Source organism: Aquila chrysaetos, chromosome 1 (genome assembly GCF_900496995.4).
Source record: "Aquila chrysaetos chrysaetos chromosome 1, bAquChr1.4, whole genome shotgun sequence".
NCBI lineage: Eukaryota > Metazoa > Chordata > Aves > Accipitriformes > Accipitridae > Aquila > Aquila chrysaetos.
Genome location: NC_044004.1, coordinates 12,252,367 through 12,271,772, shown reverse-complemented (window position 1 = coordinate 12,271,772; position 19,406 = coordinate 12,252,367). Strand labels below are relative to the sequence as shown.

Below are 19,406 nucleotides of genomic sequence, written 5' to 3'. Positions count from 1 at the left end.
TATTAAATTTTATAGCTGCATATTAAAGTGTTCTTTTAAATAACTGCTTTGCTCCATTTAAGAAATGTAATAGGATTTTACATTTACATTTGATTTTCATGCATTTTAATCTTGGCAGCAGCTTCTATTTCTCACAGCATCAGCTATGAAATGTGTGTCAATTGATGTGTAAATTTTTACTATAAACTTGTAAAGGACTTTTCTATGAAAAATGTTTAGAGAAGTGTAGATTTTTCAGGTGCTAGTTTACAATAATCGTCTGCTTAGCTTCCAATCCAGATGGCAAATCAAGCAAGCAGTAAATTCTGCACATTCACATGAATTGAGGAAGTGCTGGAAAAGTTCAGTTTACTTTTTGTCATATCAGGCCCAAATACATTGCGTACATTGTGATAAATTTCTATAATTTTTCACAAAAGTAGCATACCAGGATGCCACTATAAAAAGGATGAGGGAACAGGGAGGTGATTGAACATTTCCCAGGGCATTTTGGAGCGAAGATCCTGCAATTCCCTTGGATTTTTCTTATGTCAACATGTTCCCCCATTCTGATGGGATGAATGACTCCCTTAGCCCTCAGCTGAACACATCTTCAGCTTGCCAGGCAAAAACTGTCGATCTGGGACATTTAAACACAAATTGGTTGTATGTTTGTTCAACACTGTAACTACAAGTTTACAAACCATGAAATTTTAGCTTATTGTGCATTGACTGAAGGGATGTTACGACTGTATTTATTACCAGTAATCTAGGCAAGGCACATCTCTCTTTTTGGAGTAGGTGTCTGCCTGTATACTAAATCTAAGTGGCTGGAAAAGATTTTCCATATTAGAAGCATTATTGAAGTATTGCATATGGAGATTGTTTCTTCTCACAGTAAGCATGTCTAAAGTCATGTATAAAAATATGGGTAAATGTAGTGATAAGTAGCACTTAAAACACCTAAATTAATAGTAAACTGTAAATGAAACTAATCTCCCATATTTGTGTGACCCAGTAGGAACCTGCCAAAATGCCTGAGCAAAGACAAACTTACAATTACTCTTGAGACCTGTATGTGTTTTTCACAGCTATACCACGTTTCCAGAGAGCTTGGCTGGCCACCAGTCATCACTAAAATACATTGCTTTCTTTCACATCCCTGTGCTACCAGCTGCTAAACTGGCATGTGCAAAGTTACAGATAGCTTGGAGAACTATGCTGAACAGTAGTTAGTACCCCTGTATTCTAGTTTTCGGGACTGCCACCGCTGCGGGGATGGAACGTGTAATTTTACCCAGTGACTTTAAAATTAGCCTTTACTCAGGACAAGTAAAAAAGCAAAAGAGGAATTCCTGTATCCCAAAGCACAGTTTGAAAAGGTTTATAAGGATGCAAGTAACAGAAATGAAAAATGACTATGCTTAATCAAAAAATCCAAAATGCAGGCCAAAATGTTTCCTTTTGTTTCCTAAATTGAAGATGCAAGGTATCAGAACATAACAACAGCAGAGTCATACTGACTCAGGCCAAGAGTCCATCTAGCACAGTATCCTGGCTCTGTTGGTCACAAAAGCCTTTTGGGAAGCGTTTAAGAACAATTCAGGTATATATGGTCCCCCAGGCCATATTTAGGGGCAAGGCACACATATGAGACTGTTTATAATAAGTGCTATGGTCAAGACAGCACCAGGTTTGCCTCTCCTAACCTACAGAGCTCAAGGACACAATCGTACCTTGGCCTTCTACCCTCAGACACATCCATCATGACCAGGGGGCATGCCACACACATCCTCAGTCTCATCACATGAAAACACCATTTTTGTGGCCTATAACATAACCCTCGTGTTATTTCAGGTAATTTGAACTGGGGTGGGGGGGACACATGACATGACACCTCACAAAAATACATCTTCTGGCCATGGCAGCACCACCTGGGGAGAGACAGGGCTGAGCACTATGTGGTGTGAACATGGTCGGGTCATGCCAACTGGCCTCAGCTGCAGGACAGTCTCTGGCCTTCCCTTATTTCATTTATGTGTAGTGTTTGCAATAATACCATCCCTTTATTAGGGACAAAGTATGAACCTCTAAAAATGCCTTCAACAGCAATATATTTAAAATTGGATGAGAAATGTTGTCCCGATCCAATGTCGGGGAAGGTTTCGATATGATCCCAAGAGCGAGATTAAGACACAAACGAGGTCAAATGCCGTATAGTCAAAAGAGTTTTTATTATCAAAAGTATCAAAAGCGGAAAATGGTAGCGATAGGATAGAATGGAAGAAAAGGTAGAAATTAAGCAAGCAGTCGGGATAGAGTTGCAAGGATAGTCACCACCATGGATCCAGCGGCGTCCCGTCGGTCCTCAGGCAAGTAGTCGGTGGTGAGAGTTGCAAGGATGGTCACCAGCACGGATCCAGCGGCGTCCCGTTGGTCCTCAGGCCAGCAGTCGGTCAAGGAAGGTCACCAGCACGGATCCAGCGGCGTCCCGTTGGTCCTCAGGCCAACAGTCGGTCAAGGATGGTCACCAGCACGGATCCAACGGCATCCAGTCGGTCCTCAATCTTCGATTCTTTGGTGAGGGAAGAAAAGGCCCCCCTTCACCACTTGTTTCTAGGGGTTCTTTATAGGGCATATTTCGATGATGTCATGCGCTGCAGGTTTCATTCATCACACACGACCTTCGCGTGATCGATACCAGAAACCAATATCTTATCAGCTCCAGCCCAGTTTCCTCCCCTGAATGCCTCAATGGCCTGGTAATCGTCCTTATGGACAGAGGAGTGTCCCGCTTAAACCGGCCATCTTGGAGACAAAGGGCTCTGGATGAGCAGTTCACAGTTCCTTGATGACAGCCCAGTCCCTCATACCTCACAATCTTTGAGGCAAATGGTTCGAGATAACAATTCAGCCTCTAACACCACCCCGTGGCTCAAAGATTGTTTCAGGACCCATGGTGGTTTTGAGAAAAGATAGCTATATAGAAAAGCCAGAAAAGAGCATTTTATACAATCTGTATTACCGACAGTGTGGTTCGGTGCACAGCGTGAATTTGTTTAACACCGTCAGGCAAAATAGTAGTTACAAATTGCATATTAGTTACAACACGTTGAATCAATTGTATAAAGCATGGAATGACACATGGTAAAAAGAATAACATGGCAAAACTACACAACAAGTAAAATAGGATTCGTTTAACCCATGGACCTCCAGGGAGCCAGGAAAACATATCTATGTCCCAGCTTTTCCATGTCTGGACAGGAACATGGGCCAGCTTTCGTATTCCCGCAGTAATTTGTTTAACAATTTTCCCGCTGTCATCAATTTTTAAACAACAGTTAGAATCATTTAGTTTACCACAAACACCTCCTTCCTCGGCTAGCAGGTAATCGAGAACCATGCGATGTTGTAATATTGCTGTTCGCATTTGTGTGGCTTGATCCGCCAATAGATCAAGGGCACGGGCTGTCTCGTTAGTAATGATCTCTAGGACAGCTTGTAACCGGATGATGCGATTTAGGTTATAGATAGGTTCTCGAGCACCGCTAACCCACTCATTGGGGTTCCAGGTGGCAGGTCCATAATGTTGTATGATACGTTGAGGCGTCCACTTGTCTTTGCCCCAGGTTTGACCACTCCCACCTGCTATAGAGGTATCAATGGATCGTCGATATCGATTGAGATCATCATATACCTTAACACCCAGTCCATCCCCTTCATCGTCTGGGAGCAGGAAAAACAAAGGGTGAATTACCCCCACATAACACACTCCAGTCCAATTTGTTGGTAGCAGTTTGTAGGCCCGTTGGCCACACACCCAATAGTGACCCTTTAAGGCTCGTGCACCATTTTCAAACAAACCAGTAGGTGTCTGTGGTGATTGGAAATATGTTGAATTACCTACTCCCAGAGGATGATCTGATGGACCGTTCATCAACAACCTGTCCACAGTTTTTCCCACCCCCTCTGTGGTGTCTCAGCAGATAGGAAGCCCATCCGGACCTATACTCAAATGTCCCTTACAGTAGTCTTTATTATCACTTGACCACCAAATTTGAGTCCCATCAGGGAGATGAGAATATGTTTTATCAATGAGTCTGCATTTCCAGGCACCAGAATCATGGTGCCAAAAGCAGGTAACATTAAGGTTATTAGACTGATTAGTGGAAGACCAAAAATGGGAAAACTGTTTCCTGTGTCCTGTTTGATTCACCCAGGCCCATCCAGACCAGCGAGGCACAAAATTTGGAGAACTAGAACTCAAAAGGCGACAATATGCCTGGTCGCCCCCCTCTGGCAGTGATATAGCTGCCCTATGGTTTGAACAATCAATTGGTCTACAACCATCAGTGAGGCAATGGTTGTCATAAGTATAGGTCCAGTTACACTTGCTATTTCCCACGGGAATACCATCTTTCTGTGTTCGGTTCAGACAATATTCACCTTGGACTGGGTATTGTATTGTCCAGGGCTGCATGTCTTCACTCCAGTAAGAATCATTTTTGACCTCACTGTAATTACTCACTAACCATTTTGGGGAAATAGGGACAGCAGTCCATGGCCAGCTTTCCAAACCTAAGGGCCCACCACATACCCAACAATTAGTCAGATTAAAAGTGTTGGCCACTTGCTGGCCTAGAGCCACAAATTCATTTTGCCACTCCAAGCCGAAAAGAGGGGCACAGGAGTTTCCCCAGATATTAAAGGCGGTAACAATAGTTAACAAAAACAACATCTGTGGTAGTATAATGAACATTCTGTGAATATTAACAAAGCAATCACCGACAAAACTACACAAACAAGTAACAGCTTCACGTATTTCCTTGGGTCCGCTCCAGAGTCTTCACCTGAGAGAGAAAAGAAAAAAAAAAACAGACTCGGTTCGTTCTAAGGAACCGGAAGTAAATTGTTATTAGAAGGATGGAATAATCCACCTGGTATTGATTTTATGTTCCTTTCCATAAGCATCTTTTGCTTTCCAAGCATATTTATTCATTGGTGTTTCCAGTACCAGAGGTACGGTTCCCACCGTGGGGAGTTCAACTAAGACTGGTTGGCCCGGAAAGTGTGATGGATTTCTGGGATGATCCGGGTCATCTGGAGCTGGCATAATGGTTGGGGTCTTTGGGCAAAATGCTGTAATTTTCGGGCACCCATTCATTCCCCAACGACTGTTAACAGTAGTCACTGCATCCCATAGCCGTTCAGCCCATCCAGGCTTATGTGGCTTGAGGAAGCGTTTCAGCAATCCATTTGTTCTTTCCACAATTCCATTTGCCTGTGGATAATACGGAGTATGGCGTACCCACGAGATCCCTTCCTGGGTTGCCCAATCTTGGACTATGTTAGCAGTAAAGTGGGAACCATTGTCTGACTGAATTGAGTGAGGTTTGGGGAAAGTGCCAAACCACTCTTTCAAAGCTTTCACTGTGTTTTCCCCAGTGGCTCTGGTAAAGGCTTCGGCCTGGACTAATCCTGACACTATCTCTACTCCAACTAACACATAATGCTTTCCTTCTGATTTTCGGAAGGGGCCAATGTAGTCCACTTGCCAAGCCTCCCACAACCCTTTCCCCTCCCTTAGGTGTAGGGGGTCACCTTCTAGGGGGTGTCTTTCCAAGCGGGTACGACATTGTTCACAGGCAGACACACAAGTTTTACATTCTTCCCTGGTAACTGGCCAACCTCGAGCTTGGGCCTCACAATAGAGATCTTTGATCCCCGAATGTTTCCTTTTTACATGTAGCCATTCTAACAATCGCTCCCAGTCTTCTGCTATTGGGGTGTTCTGGAGGGGAGCTAATCGGGCCAATTCATCAGCTTTGCCATTCCACTGGCTAACAGGGGTGCTATCCTGTTGATGGGAAGCTACCCAGGCTACTGCAAATTTTCCTTGTCTAGCAATGGTTAGAATATCTTGCCACTTTTCTTTCTGCCATACAGGTATCCTATTGACTTCCCACCCATTTTGTTCCCAGAATGGAAGCCATTCAGTACAGCCTTTAAATACAGCATAGGAATCAGTATAGATATAGACAGGAGAGGTAGATTGAGTTTCATGCTGGAAAACACTCCATACTGCAACTAATTCCCCTACTTGAGCACTACCCTCCCCTTCGGTGATTATTTGTTTGTCCTCATCTACGCGGAGCGCTACAGCTCGATATTTCCAAGTTTTTCCTTCTCGTTTAGAGGAAGCATCAGTAAACCAAACATTCTGCAACTGTTCAGAAAAGGGGGGGGCCACTTGTATTACAGGAGGAAGTTCAGGCGTTTCTCTATCTGGGCTTGTTTCCTCTTGAATGGTTAACATCTTTGTTGCCCCCTCAGACACAGTAAAAATGTCACAATAATGCTCTATCTGGGCATACCATTTTCGTACAGAGGCTCTCTGAGCCACCCCGTCAGGGGGCGGAGTTCCTGCTAAAACAGTCTTGGTTACTTTAAACGGGCCTCTAAGTACTATAGACTGCTGTCGAATAGTCCGTTCAGCCTCTCTCAAGGCTAGACTGACTACAAACAAACCTTTCTCCCAAGCAGTATATCTTTTTTCTGCATCCTTAAAACTGCGAGAATAGAACCCAATAGGTCGAGTGGGTCCTTTGGGGCCCTTTTGCCATAAATGTATTGATAACCCACTTTTGGCAAATCCCCATTCAATATGGACAGGGTCTGTGGGATGAATAGGACCAAGGGCTTGATGGGCAGTTGCTTCAAAAATTAGCAATTGCAATGCCTCTTCGTGGGGCCTGGTCCATTCCCACTGAGCCCCTTTTCGCAACAAGTCATATAGGGGTCTTGCAATAATTGAAAAATCAGGGATATGTTTCCTCCAAAACACAAGTAATCCTAGTACGTGCTGTAAATCCTTTTTGACTCTGGCATTTTAATCTGATCCAATGAGGAAAGGGTGTCAGGGGGGATACATGTCATCCCTCCCTTCCACCAAATTCCTAAAAACTTTACTTCGCTTGAGGGTGTTTGTATTTTCTCTGGTGGAGTTTTCAGCCCCAAGCTTTCCAAGTGAGAAATTATGTTATCTTGAGTTTTCCGAACCTTTTCTGTTTCATCCCCACCTACAAGAATGTCATCAATGTACTGATAAACACTGACCCCTTCCTCTGTCTGAATTACTTCTAGCTCCTGCGCTAACGCATGATGAGCTAGAGTGGGGGAATGCTTGTATCCTTGTGGGAGTCGGGTAAAAGTAAATTGCTGACCCTCCCAAGTAAATGCAAAGCGGTCTTGATCCTCTGTTTGCAGGGGGACCATAAAAAACATATCTTTAACATCCACTGTTGCCATAATCGGGTGGGCTCGTTCTTGGATTGTAGCTATAAGCTCAGCAATATTTGGTACCGCAGCTGTCAATGGACCGGTATTTGCATTAAGTCTGCGATAATCTACAGTTAATCTCCACTTGCCGTTAGGTTTTCGCACTGGCCACACCGGGGAGTTAAAAGGAGAATGGGTTGGAATCACAATACCCTGTCCCTTTAAGTCCTCTAACACAGGCGCTATTCCCTCTCTGGCCCCCAAGGGTATCGGGTAGGGCTTAACATTTGTAAGCTTTGAAGGGGGAAGCAGCGGCGCGGCTTTTAACAGCCGAATATCTATTGTGGGAGAGCCAAACGACCACTGTCTGCTTTGGTTATCAATCCAGGTTTTTCCTTTTAAAACATCGAGTCCTAAAAGGTTAAGTGGAAACTCCCCCACAACCATTGTCACTGTAGTGGCATTATCTTCTCCTGGCAAACGCAGGCTGACCATTGCTAATGCCTGTGGCTGAACAATGCCGAATGCATCTGCCACAAAAAGCCGCTGTTTGGAGGGTGTAATTCCGCAATTAGCAGCATCTTTAGTTTTAATAGCTGAAATCTGAGCTCCGGTATCTACCAAAAAGGTGACTGGGACTTGTCTTGGTCCCACAATGCCTGTAATTAGTAAATCACCCTGGCCGTTTTCAGTGAGCTGTCTAATATACATCCAACCTTCGCCCCCCCGCTCACCACTGGAAGGCGAAGGATCTAGTTTCCCGCCGGCTCTTGGGTGGCATTTGTTTCTGATAAATCAATCAGGGAAGGTGTGCTCAGGGTAGTATTCTCAAAATCCACTTTTCTGTTTACTGGTTTATCAGGCCACGCTGTTACCAATTTTTCCAATTTGTCTGTTGGCATCCCGTCCATTAAGCCACGCGGGATCCCCTTCTGGTATCCCCGCGCCCACAGTATATTACGTTTGTTCGGGATATCTCTCCCCCCCGGCGGTTTAGCAAGGGGTGTTCTCTTATCACTCCCAGGGCACGGAACTATTTTTACTTCAGTCCGCCTCAAGCCCCTGGAGTCTGTTTTGGTGGCTGGAGGGTTAACAGGACCATATTTGCGCCCGTAATTAATTAATTCCTGGGCCACTTCTCCCCAAGTCCAAATTTTCTTATCTGGGGGGCGGCGGTGCTGATCAGGCGTGAATCCTCCTGAAGCAGCCCCAACACTCTCGCCCTGGGGCATCGCCTGTATCTTTCCTTGTAATTGTATACCAATTGGTTTCAGGGAATCAGGGAGTCCCCGTATAAGGGGAGTCATTCGCTCAGGATCCACCAACATCATCATTGGGGACTCCTGCCTAGGCTCCAATTTTCGATCATACATCATCTGCAGACAAGCTGCCTTTTGCACACTCTCCACTAATTGATCAACAGTCCCCGTAATCGCGAGGGGATCTCCCCTCTCCAAGGGGTTCAAACCCCCCGCCCAATAGGCTGCCCGTTGGGTTAAAGACCAGGGGGCACGGTGATTCCCAGTAGTTAAAAACACTCCCGGTCCCCAATACCCTTCCGCCTCCTTTTCACTTAACAGAATCTGGTCCCCCCCCGACAATGATACTCTCCACACATACTCCGTTTCTGACTCTTTAGGGGTTCGGCCAAATTCCTTTTTTAGTTTTGCCAACTCAGTGGCAGTATAGGGGACCTCTTTAGTTGTAACTTGGGGGAACTGGTCTTGCTCATCATCATAAGTATATTCAGTTTTGACTAAAGGTCGCAATGAAGGCAGCTCTAACTTCTCCACTCTCTCTTTTGCTGCTTGCAGGTCCTTAAAGGGGTAGCCAATTTCTGATCTTGGAGGAATTTCCTCACGGACAGTACCTGCAAGGAGCTGCTCCTTAAGAGCAATTTGCAAATGTTTCACTTGGTTCTTTCCTGCTTCAAGTTGTGCTTTTAATCCCGCCACTTGTCCCATAAGGGACTGAACAAGATTTTGGAGGGATTCAATAATTTGAGATTCTGCAGTGAGGTGGCAATCCCTATCCTCCACTGCTGCGGCCAGACTGGCTCCGAGAACGGCACAGACAATTGCTTTTCCTTTCCCTGACCGCACTCTAGCATCTCTCTGTAAAGCGACCATCCGATCAACAACGCTCTGCAGATTATACCAATTTCCCTGAGCCCAGTCTATCCCAAGCACAGAGGGTCGCGCTTTATGTTTTTCTAAAAAATCAAACAAAGCTTCTTTCCCCAAACGGGCAATTTTGCTATCACCCATCTTATACAAAGCGGGGAAGCAGTCGTCTCAGGAAGGTAGCACGTAAAGTTTCAAACACCACAAGCCTGCCCCCCTTACGTTCCTGAGAGGTCTCACATGTTAAAGTGGGGAAGCAGTCGTCTCAGGAAGGTAGCACGTAAAGTTTCAAACACCTTATAAAAAGCGGGGAAGCAGTCGTCTCAGGAAGGCAGCACGTAAAGTTTCAAACACCACAAGCCTGCCCCCCTTACGTTCCTGAGAGGTCTCGCGTATTAAAGCAGGGAAACAGTACGGCACTCTCGTCTCAAGGGATCCTGTCCGTGACGCCAATTTAAATGTCCCGATCCAATGTCGGGGAAGGTTTCGATATGATCCCAAGAGCGAGATTAAGACACAAACGAGGTCAAATGCCGTATAGTCAAAAGAGTTTTTATTATCAAAAGTATCAAAAGCGGAAAATGGTAGCGATAGGATAGAATGGAAGAAAAGGTAGAAATTAAGCAAGCAGTCGGGATAGAGTTGCAAGGATAGTCACCACCATGGATCCAGCGGCGTCCCGTCGGTCCTCAGGCAAGTAGTCGGTGGTGAGAGTTGCAAGGATGGTCACCAGCACGGATCCAGCGGCGTCCCGTTGGTCCTCAGGCCAGCAGTCGGTCAAGGAAGGTCACCAGCACGGATCCAGCGGCGTCCCGTTGGTCCTCAGGCCAACAGTCGGTCAAGGATGGTCACCAGCACGGATCCAACGGCATCCAGTCGGTCCTCAATCTTCGATTCTTTGGTGAGGGAAGAAAAGGCCCCCCTTCACCACTTGTTTCTAGGGGTTCTTTATAGGGCATATTTCGATGATGTCATGCGCTGCAGGTTTCATTCATCACACACGACCTTCGCGTGATCGATACCAGAAACCAATATCTTATCAGCTCCAGCCCAGTTTCCTCCCCTGAATGCCTCAATGGCCTGGTAATCGTCCTTATGGACAGAGGAGTGTCCCGCTTAAACCGGCCATCTTGGAGACAAAGGGCTCTGGATGAGCAGTTCACAGTTCCTTGATGACAGCCCAGTCCCTCATACCTCACAATCTTTGAGGCAAATGGTTCGAGATAACAATTCAGCCTCTAACAAATGTAGAAAGCAAAGTTGAGGCAGTAATTGAAGGGTCTTCTTTCCTGTTCTTTCCTGTTCCTGTCATTTAGCTACAAAAAGAATATAAAATAATATAAGACAAACTTGAGGAGCTTCTGTATTACAAACAAAACTTCTTGAAACTAGATGGAAAACTTCTTGAAACTAGATGGCAAAATACTCTGTGTCATGTCAAAGGACTTTTCAGGCCATTTAGATTAAAAAGTGATGTTAGAAAAAGTGATGTTAAAATGATACCATTTATAGCTCTAGCTAATATTGCCTTGTTGTGGTTTAACCCCAGCTGGCAGCTAAGCACCACACAGCCGCTCACTCACTCCCTGCCCTGGGTGGGATTGGGGAGAGAATAAGAAGAGTAAAATTGAGAAAACTCAGGGGTTGAGATAACAACAGTTTAATAATTTAAATTAAATAATAATAACAATAATAAATAAAAATGTAAGGAAAAGGAAAATAACAAAGAGAGAGAAGTAAAACCCAAGAAAGACAAGTGACGCAAATGAAAACAATTGCTCCCCACCAACTGACCGATGCCCCGCCAGTCCCTGAGCAGCGGCCCCGCCCCAGGCAACCTCCCCCCTAGTTTATCTGCTGAGCATGACGTCCTATGGTCTGGAATATCCCTTTGGTCAGTTGGGGTCAGCCGTCCCGGCTGTGTCCCCTCCCAACTCCTTGTGCTCCCCCAGCCTCCTCACTGGTGGGGAGGTGTGAGAAGCAGAAAAGGCCATGGCTCTGTATAAGCACTTCTCAGCAGTAATGAAAACATTTCTGCATTATCAACACTGTTTTCAGCACAAATCCAAAACATAGCCTCATACTAGCTACTATGAAGAAAATTAAGTCTATGCCAGCTAAAACCAGCACAAGCCTGCAGTTGATTACCCATTTGAGATGCAGTAACTTTTTCAGTATGAACCTGAATTGCCTTCAGTGTATTAGATTACCTTTACTTGTTACCACAGATGGATTTCGAGATGTAATACAGACCCACTAAAATGATAGAAAAGTTTCCATGTTGTAGTGGCACACCTGAGGAGTTACTGCAGATATTTACAGCTGTAATAAGGAGCACAGATTTTAGTGTGATTCACCAGGCAAACAGCACACTGATGTTTGTGGCTGTGCAGTACAGTCCAAACAGTTCAGGACGTGGTGGGAATGGTACTTACACACTGTAAGTGTTAGCTTCCAGTCTTGGGGCTGAGCATAATTTTTCTGTTTCTCACCTTCTGTATCACTTGATCGTGATGTCAGTTGTGCACATGTTTAATTGGCTGCCACACTTAGAACAAATACGGTTCATAATTCTCCTCAGATACAGCACAGAAACTTTCAGGGTGTCTTAGCTCTACTTTGAGTGCTCCTGTGACTTTGCAGTTGTTTGTTTGTAATGTTACTAATGTCAGGATTTTTTACATTTCATTTGATGTGAATTGGACCTGTTGTAAAGGGGTTTACAGGGTGCTATTACATGTGCTTTGTTTAGTTAGCTGGCTTAATCCAGTAACATGACACACTGCGAGGTAGCTAGAGCCTAAAATTATGCGCTTTATTTCAAATCTCAAAAAGAACAGAATGTCCCAAATCTTTGAAGTTATTTTTTATTAGAACATAAAAAATAAAGTTAAAACAGTGTAACTCTTCAGAGAAAACTCATAACTCTTGTGTGACACATGTTAAACAGAAAGGTTTGCAAATAAAATTGTGGTGAGTCCTCTAAGTTCTTTGAAGGACTTAGTTTTATTCCAGTTCTACTTTTTCAGGCTAACAGCTTTCAAAGATATCCTTGGCTTAACAAACACATCACACACCCCTGTGTGTTCCTACGGAAATTTCCTTCTGCCTGTCACCTCTGAGATTTGGCTGCATGGCTGCTTCCCACTGCAAATAACCCCCTGTGCTGTGCAGGAGCCTCCCTGTCTCCATTGGTGATGCAGGTTTCCTGCTTGCTCCCTCACCTGCTTTTTCTCTCTGAATCCACTGATGCTGTTTTTCAGCAAGACATTGTCTGCAGTACCCACAGAGGAAACTGAAACTAAATTGAAAAGTTTTACCCTCACTTACAGAAAGGGTTCTCTTATGTACTTGAAGACTTGCCTCTATAAAGTATGCAAAATTAGGTAATGTAATTGCATCTTCTAAAAAATCTGGAAGTAGTGGAAATTACAGCCTTCATTAATGTGCAGAACATTATGTCAGCAATGAGAAGTTCCTGCATGCGTCACTTCTGGGTTTTCACTCTTGGCCTGGGGATGGACCACTTTGAAACATCAAGGAGCAGTGAAGTCCTTTTTCCCAAAGCAGTACACTGTATCCCAAGTTTGTCATCAGTTGTGTTTTTTGACAGAATGGCATTTCTCTGTAATTATAGCGGAGTCCACCAACTCCTTTTGCTCATTTACCAAGAAAAGGCAATAAAGGTAAAACCAAAACTAGGAGAAGTCCTGTCTGTCTTGTTACACACCTGCAATTACAAAGCAGTTGCTAATATCTTTCAGTCATTACCATATCAGCTGGATATAAAAGGCTTTCTAATGAAGCACAAGTTGATGCTGTTTAGTTTACAGACTAATTCTCCATTAGCTAAGGCAATTTGCCACTGCACTTTTTAAAGTGCAGATCCATAGCAATTCTCAAAATAAAGACCTACTCATGCAAGTAGATTTCAGTAAGTGGTGAAAAGAGGTACAATAAACAGCATTTATCCAGGAGCAAAACTAACAATGCATTCATTAAAGGTATCTGTGCAAAAAAGGGTGTAGACTGACAGCAATACTTTAGATTCTAGCAAGCAAATAAATATTTCTATCCACAGCTATCCCAAAGAAAAAGTTCTGTGAGTAACTGCAGAAGCACAAGAATATACCTATTCGCAGAAATATGTACCAGTAAAAACTATACAGAGGAAAGTAAGAATAGCAAAATAAATATGTTTTGTATTAACAGCAAATCAAATCTTTCCATTCCTTCAGTTGTGAGAAGGTGATTTCTCATTCATACCTCCTTCTTGTGACCAGATGAATCTTTGCTACACAAAGCTGATGTGACCTGGCCCTACTTCCTGATGAAATCTGTGAGATGCAGGAAAATAAGATCATTTTTCCTGATCTTTGCTCACATAGGGTTTTAGGATTCAAAGTGATAATAAGTTCAAAATGGCCATTAACCAAATAGGTTTAAATAAACCTGTATTTGGGGAGAAAATGCAACTAAATTCAGGTGTGAAGCTTTCATTTTGGAACTGTCTCATTAGGTAATATTCATGATTTAATCATGTTTAATTGTTGGGGTTTTTTCTCTTATACTGGAAGATCTGCCTAAATGAATGCAACATGGCTACAACCAAAAGATGTAATTTTCCAAGGACTACTGGACAGAATAAAACCAAAAGTTGAATCTGTTCTTAAAAAGACCTGAAACTTTTGTTAGGCTTCTGGTCCTTTGTCCTTAACACTTATGTTGTGGTTGTAACTTTCTGTCATTTCCGTCATGGAGGTTTCATTTTGATTGCTGGTATCAGTAGACCCTTTGTTTCTTAAAGCTAGACAGCCTTATATAAAAATGATAACCCTTTTGTGAAGCCATATGATGGCCCTGGCTACCCTGGCTGCATGGAGCAAGTCAGCAGGCAGAGGGGTGGGAAGGTGATGCTGCGTGTCTGCCAGACAAGCACCCTCAGCCTCTGTCCTGACTTCGGGGTGGGCTGGTTTTCGAAGATGAAGATGCTTGCAGGGAAAGAATAGGGGCTGTTCACTCCACAGTTACCCGTTTCTCTTTCCTTCCTGCTTGGCACAACTGCTGTCACATCCAATAGTAGTCATGAGGGTCATCCCTGCACTTTGACTCTAAGTTGGTTTTGGCACGTTTTTAGTCTTACAGGTCTTATATCTACTTCATCCATACAAGCCTGGTTCTTAAGTGTGTGTTCAGTCCACATCACTTTCATTCATACTGTGCTGACCTTAACAAATCTCATTGCCTACAGGAATAGGGTCTTACTTTCAAAATGGCCAACTAAATCTGTGCTGAATTATTTGATAAACAAGAGAGCATGAAGTGAGTTGGAAAGATGAAAACCCAAGAGAGGCAGTGGCATCTTCTGAAATGTTAGATGCAGTTGAAAGAAATGAACTGACGCCTATAAATTCCCTGAGTCAACATAAATATCCTAATCCTGTCTAGGCCATATGTAGGGTTAAATAATATAGTTATACCATTAAACAGTGGAGCACATGCAATCTTGATGGTCCAAATAGAGCCTGTATTTTGGGCAGTGGGTGCTGTCATTCCTCTCAGGAGCCTTTCAGCACTAGTGAGCACACTCTGCATAAACAGATCTGTTTGGGTGGTTAAAAACAGCTATTTATATAACACACAAGTGAAATTTCATACTACTATCCTAATCTCAAGTGTTTTCTTTCCTCGTCTCTTCTGCTTAAGAGGATCTGATAACTTTTATCTTATTTCTACTGTAAAAACATACAAACCATATATTTTAAGTCAAAATCCCCTGGAGGATTTCATTTAGAAGGAATATTGTGCCATGATTGCTTCTCCCCTAGAACACTGTAAACTGCCTGGTTGTTTAATAGTTTTCTATTCAAAATACTGCATGTTAAAAGATGGAGATGTCAGTATTTGGGATTGCATCTGCTAAGATCATCTTCCACAAGTTTGTTTTAACACTTCTGTTTGCTTTGCAGCAATCTGAATGCTAGCTGCTGCTCCTCAGTGCTTTTTGTCAAAATATGCAGTAGTTTCCTGGTCAATATTTAGGTAAATCAAGTAATTCTGCTTTAGGTTCTTCTGTATTTATGCACTTTTTCAACCCCCCTGCCCCCTCTTTCAGTGTTACGTATTTCTCCAGATTCTAGATTTTGCTACCACTTCATAAAGTCTTACAGGTAAAGCATTTTTTATTTTAACAATTCAAGTTCAAGGTGAATAATTTTACAGAATGTGATTAAAGTTAAGGTATGGCTTCTGAGTTTATGGACGTTTCAGACTTACATCTTAAATATGTGTTCTTTTATGATAATTTTTCAGCATGCAGCAACAGAACTGAAATGTTGGTTTGGCCTCTGCATTTTGGTATTAGAATTAAGCCTCGTTTCTCCCACTTACGGATAGCTAGCAACATAAAGGAAGAAGCTAGAAGTGTACATATATGTTTTTAAAAGGATTTATCTGGTGCTACCAGAAATAAAGTAAGCCTGCTGATCATCTGCGTTTAGTTCTTGCTCTGACCTGGAAACTTACTTTGACTGGCGTCAGGACTAGATCCAATCTCTCTTGTTCATGTGGATGCAACCCTTGTTTCCTCCTGTTTCGTGACAGGTAACCTGGGGTCCCAGCTGGTTGAGTATAAAGAAGAGATGTACATAACATCTGACTGTGGGAAGACGTGGCGTCAGGTAGGAAACAGAAATCATCAAAGGCACATGGAAATAATTTTAATGTACCAAATGGGATGAATTTTATAATGCTTAACTAATCTTTATATACTCACTCTTTTGAGAGAGGTGGCTATTATTATCCGCATTTCACTTGGAAACTGGGAGAGATTAAGAAGGTGATTTGCAAAACTCAGATTGACTGGGCTGTCAGGTTCTGCTGAAATTCCAGTATTTTGGTATCTTTAAAGGTCTTATAAATATCTTGCATAAAAAACAGAATCTGTTTAGGTTTTTAATAATTTAAGTAATATGCTTATGCTAATGCTAATGATGAAGTGGACCTGGCCTAGATCTTGCAAATATTCCAAGCTAGAAGACATGGTTTAGGTAGAAAGGCAGAAATTCTTCTGCTTCGTAGTCTGAAAAATGATATTTAAGCTTAAATTTTGTTCTTCGTTGAAACTGAGAAAGGAAAAAGAGATTTTAAAAAAAAACAATACATTTTTGAATGTCTGTTAGTATGATTTAATCAATTCTGGGACTACAAACACCAAAGTATTAAATAAAGAACAGTCATGTAGTAGCTGTAATGCCATTTGAATTCTGGATGTCTTTTGCTTCAAATGCCTAGTGTCAATTTAAGCACTGCACCTTTATTGTGTATTTTTTCCTAAATTGCTCTATCTCAGCAATGCTTAATCATGGGGATATTTTCTTTCTGTGTGTATATAGCAACAACACACAATATGATCTGGAATCTACTTATAATGTATATCCAGGAGGAAAAAAAAACCACCCTCAAAGGACCAAAGTGTGTCAAAAAATAATTTAATTTCAGTTAAAATACCGGTTTAGTGTTCAGCTAAAATAAAATTAAGTTGTGTTATTTTCTAGAGAACAAGTGTGAAAATGTTCTCACTAGTGTTACTGAGCTTGAGGAGTTTGAGATTAAAAGAGGAAAATACAGACAGTTTCTTCTGTTGCTATTGCGGGGTGCCATTAATACTCCACAGAAGGACTTTTTAAAAGAAATACATTATTTTTGTCATGACAATGTCCTTTGAGGTTTAAAAGATAAAATTTTATGCCAAATGCCTTCTTGAAATCTAGCATATGATAAATAAGTGTTTAAATGCAAAAGCCTTCCAGGATTTACAGTGGGTACTGTGTTGTCTAATACGTCATAGAGGCCTCTCTAATAATTTATTGTCAGCATTTGCCAAAGTCCTATATTTTTTTCTGGTGTGAAAAGTAAGAAGAAAAGAGCAAAGGGGATCAAATTCATATTTTTGCTGCTTTTTATTTGTGAGACACTCACACAAATGATATGTGATGAAACTTGACCTTAAGATGACTATTCATGCTGCAAAACCAACGACAAACTGATCCCTCGTTATGACAGTCAAAATGAAAAACACATTTGCTAGCTTTGCTTTAATTAAAACTGCTACAAAGCCTTTGAAAGAGCTTACTCAATCTTAATATTTGTGATCAGAATGAAAATGTAGATTATTTTATGGCCTCACTGTTCATGATCGAACAGTTCTTCCACAGGACAGCGGTACATTTCCTTTCTCTGTTGGAGCTCATGCAACAAAAGACAAGGCTTCAGTTAGATGATACAGGAATTATTTAGACAGTTAATTACAGATCTCATGAGCTGGCAGAAGCAGAGCAAAGCTCGCGTTCAGGTGGGTTTAAGTCACTGACTTGGAAACTTTGCAGTTGTCATTACCGAGTGCCTGTCACCTTTCTCACATGCCACACATGATGTTGCAGAGCTGTCTACAGACTAGAAGATGAGCAGTCTGTGCTTGCATAGAGTGAAAGAGCAAGGCAGAAAAGTAAATATAAAAGATTTAGGAGAAAAGGCAGTTCAAGGAATTAATTAAAAGCTTTCCTGAAATAATAGCAGTATTGGTTCATACGAATATAGGACTGGGAGGAAGGTGAAAGATCATGTAGTTCAACTGTGTGCTCTGAGACAACGTCAAACGTACTAGGAACACCTCTGACACAGGTTTGCCAGACCTATTTGTTAATCGTTCACTGTAGGAGATTCTGCAGTCTGGCTACCTGGTGTTTCACCATTCTTCATAGAGTTTTCTGAATATTTAATGTAAGCCTACTATATGCTTTTTGCTGTTGTTCTCGCAGTTTCACAAATTCTGCAAGATAAGTTGATTTCTTCTTGTCTTTGGAGAGGAGTGGTTTTCTGTCACCTTTCAATAACTTTTCAGATGTTGAAAGGTGATTATCATATCTACCCAGAGTATAGAGTTTTTCTCCTTGGAAAACAGCAAACTCAAATCCACTGATTTTCCTAATGGATCAAATTTCTAAAGCGCTTTTCCTTTTTGTTGCTCATTGATTGGACTATCTAATATGACATCCCTCTCCTGAAGCATGGTAAAACTGAATGCAAAATTACAAATTTTATCAGTACTAAACAGAATTAAATGATTGCCCTTGATGTCTTGACATTACTGGCACCTCATTTCAGATTTCTCTTCTTTACACTGGCATCACATTGTTGACTCAGATTCAGTTTGTGATTCATAACTGGGACCAGTCCCTGAGTTCCTGAATGTGCAATACATTCTCAATTTAACAACAATCTACTGATCATTTTCATTCCATAATTTCTTAACCGGCTGTATACACTTAAATGATTTCAACTGAACCCTTATTTCCATAGCTTGCATATGGTAAGGTCATATGAGAGTTCAGGAAGACTTACTATGGTAGGATATACAGCCGGTGTTTATAGGTGGAAATAAAAATGCCCAAATGAGAGTTTTGTGAAATTAAGTAAATCCTAGTGATAAATAGAAAAGTAAACATAAGGATTGTGATTAGAAGTAGCCACAATACCACTTGGGCTTGCTCCAGTTGTTCTTCTGCCTTTCAGTTGCACAATGCCTGAGCTACTTCTTAGTATCTCTTGAAACCATCGCTCCACTGCGTACCATTTTAAGGCAAACTGAAAATTGTGACTGTGTATTGTACAGCATTGCACTGTAAATAGCAGTAGTTTAGGAGCTGGTTGACAAGTAGCTGGAATGTCCATGCAACAGCAGTGATCTGGCCTGTAGAAGATAGTCTCACCTTGACATTATCATGAACTATGTGGGCTTAGATCATCTTAAGTGAACGATGAAGATGTAGCCTGAGGTGAACTTGTGGGACAGATATGTCTATTTAGAAGATTTCTCTATTACACGAGGAAAACAATATCATAAAATATGTTAATGAACATGATAGCAGTCAGATAGATACCGTACAAACTGATTTCTGTTCACAGTTATGGTTGCCATTGCTATTTCAACAGCATCTCTTACAACACTGTGCTTGAAATAGGGCA

At 42.1% G+C, this 19,406-nt stretch overlaps 1 protein-coding gene across 6 annotated transcripts in view; it reads left to right on the top strand.

Moving 5' to 3' along the window:
* Nucleotides 1-19,406, top strand: part of SORCS2 (sortilin related VPS10 domain containing receptor 2) — a 590,289-nt gene that overhangs the window by 507,570 nt on the left and 63,313 nt on the right. For all 6 annotated transcript variants that reach the window (XM_030008352.2, XM_041124365.1, XM_041124361.1 and 3 more), the window contains one exon: nucleotides 15,984-16,060. In XM_030008352.2, coding sequence (XP_029864212.2) covers nucleotides 15,984-16,060 — 77 coding nt within the window. The remainder of the gene's footprint in view (nucleotides 1-15,983; nucleotides 16,061-19,406) is intronic.